Source organism: Limulus polyphemus, unplaced genomic scaffold, assembly GCF_000517525.1.
Source record: "Limulus polyphemus unplaced genomic scaffold, Limulus_polyphemus-2.1.2 Scaffold7080, whole genome shotgun sequence".
Classification (NCBI taxonomy): Eukaryota; Metazoa; Arthropoda; class Merostomata; order Xiphosura; family Limulidae; genus Limulus; species Limulus polyphemus.
Genome location: NW_013672690.1, coordinates 1,682 through 3,946, shown reverse-complemented (window position 1 = coordinate 3,946; position 2,265 = coordinate 1,682). Strand labels below are relative to the sequence as shown.

At 32.1% G+C, this 2,265-nt stretch overlaps 1 protein-coding gene across 1 annotated transcript in view; it reads right to left on the bottom strand.

Annotated features, from left to right (window-relative positions):
• LOC106474330 (putative tRNA pseudouridine synthase Pus10) overlaps window positions 1-1,314 on the bottom strand; it is a gene marked incomplete at its 5' end in the record, with an annotated part of 13,145 nt that extends 11,831 nt beyond the window's left edge. Inside the window, one exon of the mRNA XM_013935021.2 lies at window positions 1,229-1,314. Coding sequence (XP_013790475.2) covers window positions 1,229-1,314 — 86 coding nt within the window. The remainder of the gene's footprint in view (window positions 1-1,228) is intronic.
• Between the last annotated feature and the right edge of the window lie 951 nt (window positions 1,315-2,265).

The window sequence follows — 2,265 nt, the reverse complement described above, 5'->3', positions numbered from 1 at the left end:
GTAATTTCAGGGTCATTTCACAAGTGTGTTGCCTTGGGTTAGACTCAACAAGTGTCATCAGAGCATCAATATCAATTCCAACATGTCGGCCCCTCACCTGAACAAAATTTGTTGAACCATCGTTGACACTTACGAACGTTCAAAACATTTCCATAAACTTCTTTGTGGCTACAGAGGCATTGTATCCCTTCTTGTATTGAAACAGCATTACATGCCAAATGTGTCTTTCATTGTGTGCCATCACTATAAGGGATTAGAGTATACTGAACTTTACACATTATATAGGCTACACTGATGTGGCATTTAGGCACTTCATTTAACTATTTGGGGGGGGGGGGGTAATGAAAGTGTTCCAAAACGCGGCATTAACTTCTTGGCGACCTAATATAAAGAATGGATTTATACTACTTTTTGTATACTGAGGAACATTGTAATTCTATAACTACTTGATTTGTCAACATATTTCCTCTAGAATACATACATTTGTATGTTATTCACATTGCATGCTAACCATAATAAAAGTTGTAATGAAATTGGTTTTCGGAATTTCAATTCAAAGCTTACTCTCATGGTAATTTTGTGCTGGGGTCTGGTTGGACCCCAGGTGTTCCACAATGCAACTTTCCAAAGGTGTGCTGATGAGGGTTAAACTGTTGAGGTACAAAAACTAATTCAAAATGTCTGCCATAATTTTATTGTGAATCTTAGTTTATAATTTTCACATACCTCTTGCTAAAAAACTTTAAACCTTTATTAATTCTTAGTATAACTCGTGCAATCACTAATAAATATTGCAACGGTTAAATTAATCAAAGAAATATTTTCATGAAGATAAAAAAGTATTTATAAATATCAAGTGGTGTATGGAGCTCATTAGCCTAAAAATAAATAAGAAGGTGTATACCAAGAATTTGACTTTCTTAAGGGAAAAGAATAACAACTGGAGAAAATGCATTAAGTAGTCAAAAATGCATACATCACTGCAACAAATGATCAGAAATACACAATAATGATTTATGGTGCAGAATATGTACTTTGGATGAGTTTTGTAACTGCTTAATTTATATTTTGTTGAAACAAATTCTTCAGGTTTGTAAACTCCATAAATGGCTTTTTTTTTAAGTGTTGGTGGTATATTGATGGACAGCTGTTTTTTATATTTACTAATACTTTTTTTAGTCCACTGTAAATATAAGTATGTCATTTAATAAATCGAAATGATCCTTACAGTTTTAACTTATCTTCAGGAATAACGTTCAAAGCTCTCAGTACAGCTGATCTCGTAAACACTTCTAGATTTTTTTGTCTCTGAAAAATGAAAATAAAACATTAGACACACTCCCTTCTCTGTACTTCGTATGAAGATAGTGTACTTGAATTATGTACATGTGTATTACAAGCTTCTCAGCTTTAGTTCTAGTTTGTTGAGTTGTTAACCCTTTCTAAATGGGTCATGGGTCAAAGACCATGTCATTGCATTTGTTGACTTGCATTAAAATTTGTATTGAACTAATATTTCATGAATAAGAAATAAGTTTGGTATCCAACTGTAGATTATAATTCAAGTTTTAGTATTATACATTATTCAATTTCTCAATTTAAAAGTAAATATTAAAAAAACACAGTTAAACATCGATTTATGTGTGTCACGTGGTGTGTTGAATGCAGCACTGGTTCAAATTAGATGTTTGTGATGTCAAAATACTAAGTCTATAGTTTCGTACTAATTAGGAACTCAAATTACCGATATTGACAAGCTAGAACCTTATATATTTTCTATTAGCTGAGATATTGCTCATGTACTGAATCAAACACAGTGTCCCCACTCACCTCTTTCCATTTTTGAAAATGGTCCCTTATATACACTTACTTCAATGTATGACATACAGATAACCAATCCAAAGCTCAGAATGTCCCCCTTAGTGGCTTTCTCAGCCATTTTAAAGTGTTAGAATGCAACCTCATTCTTTTGAACCAAGATTTTAAGGAAGTAGGTTGTGTCTTTAGTCTGCTCGAAATTTCATATTTTTTTAGACCTAAATACAGCTTAGTTACTAAGCTTGATAAATTATAGTGGAATTCTATGGTATCAATGTACTAATTTATGATTTTTTGGTTATTCAACTGTATATATAAAACCTAAAAAAAAGTTATTTTATTTCATATCCTCCACATGAGAAATTTTAAAAGGCTTAGCAACCTATGTCAAGCAGCAACTGAGTACAAAGGTCCTAACTAGAAGAGATAATTCTTTGTTTTACTTCT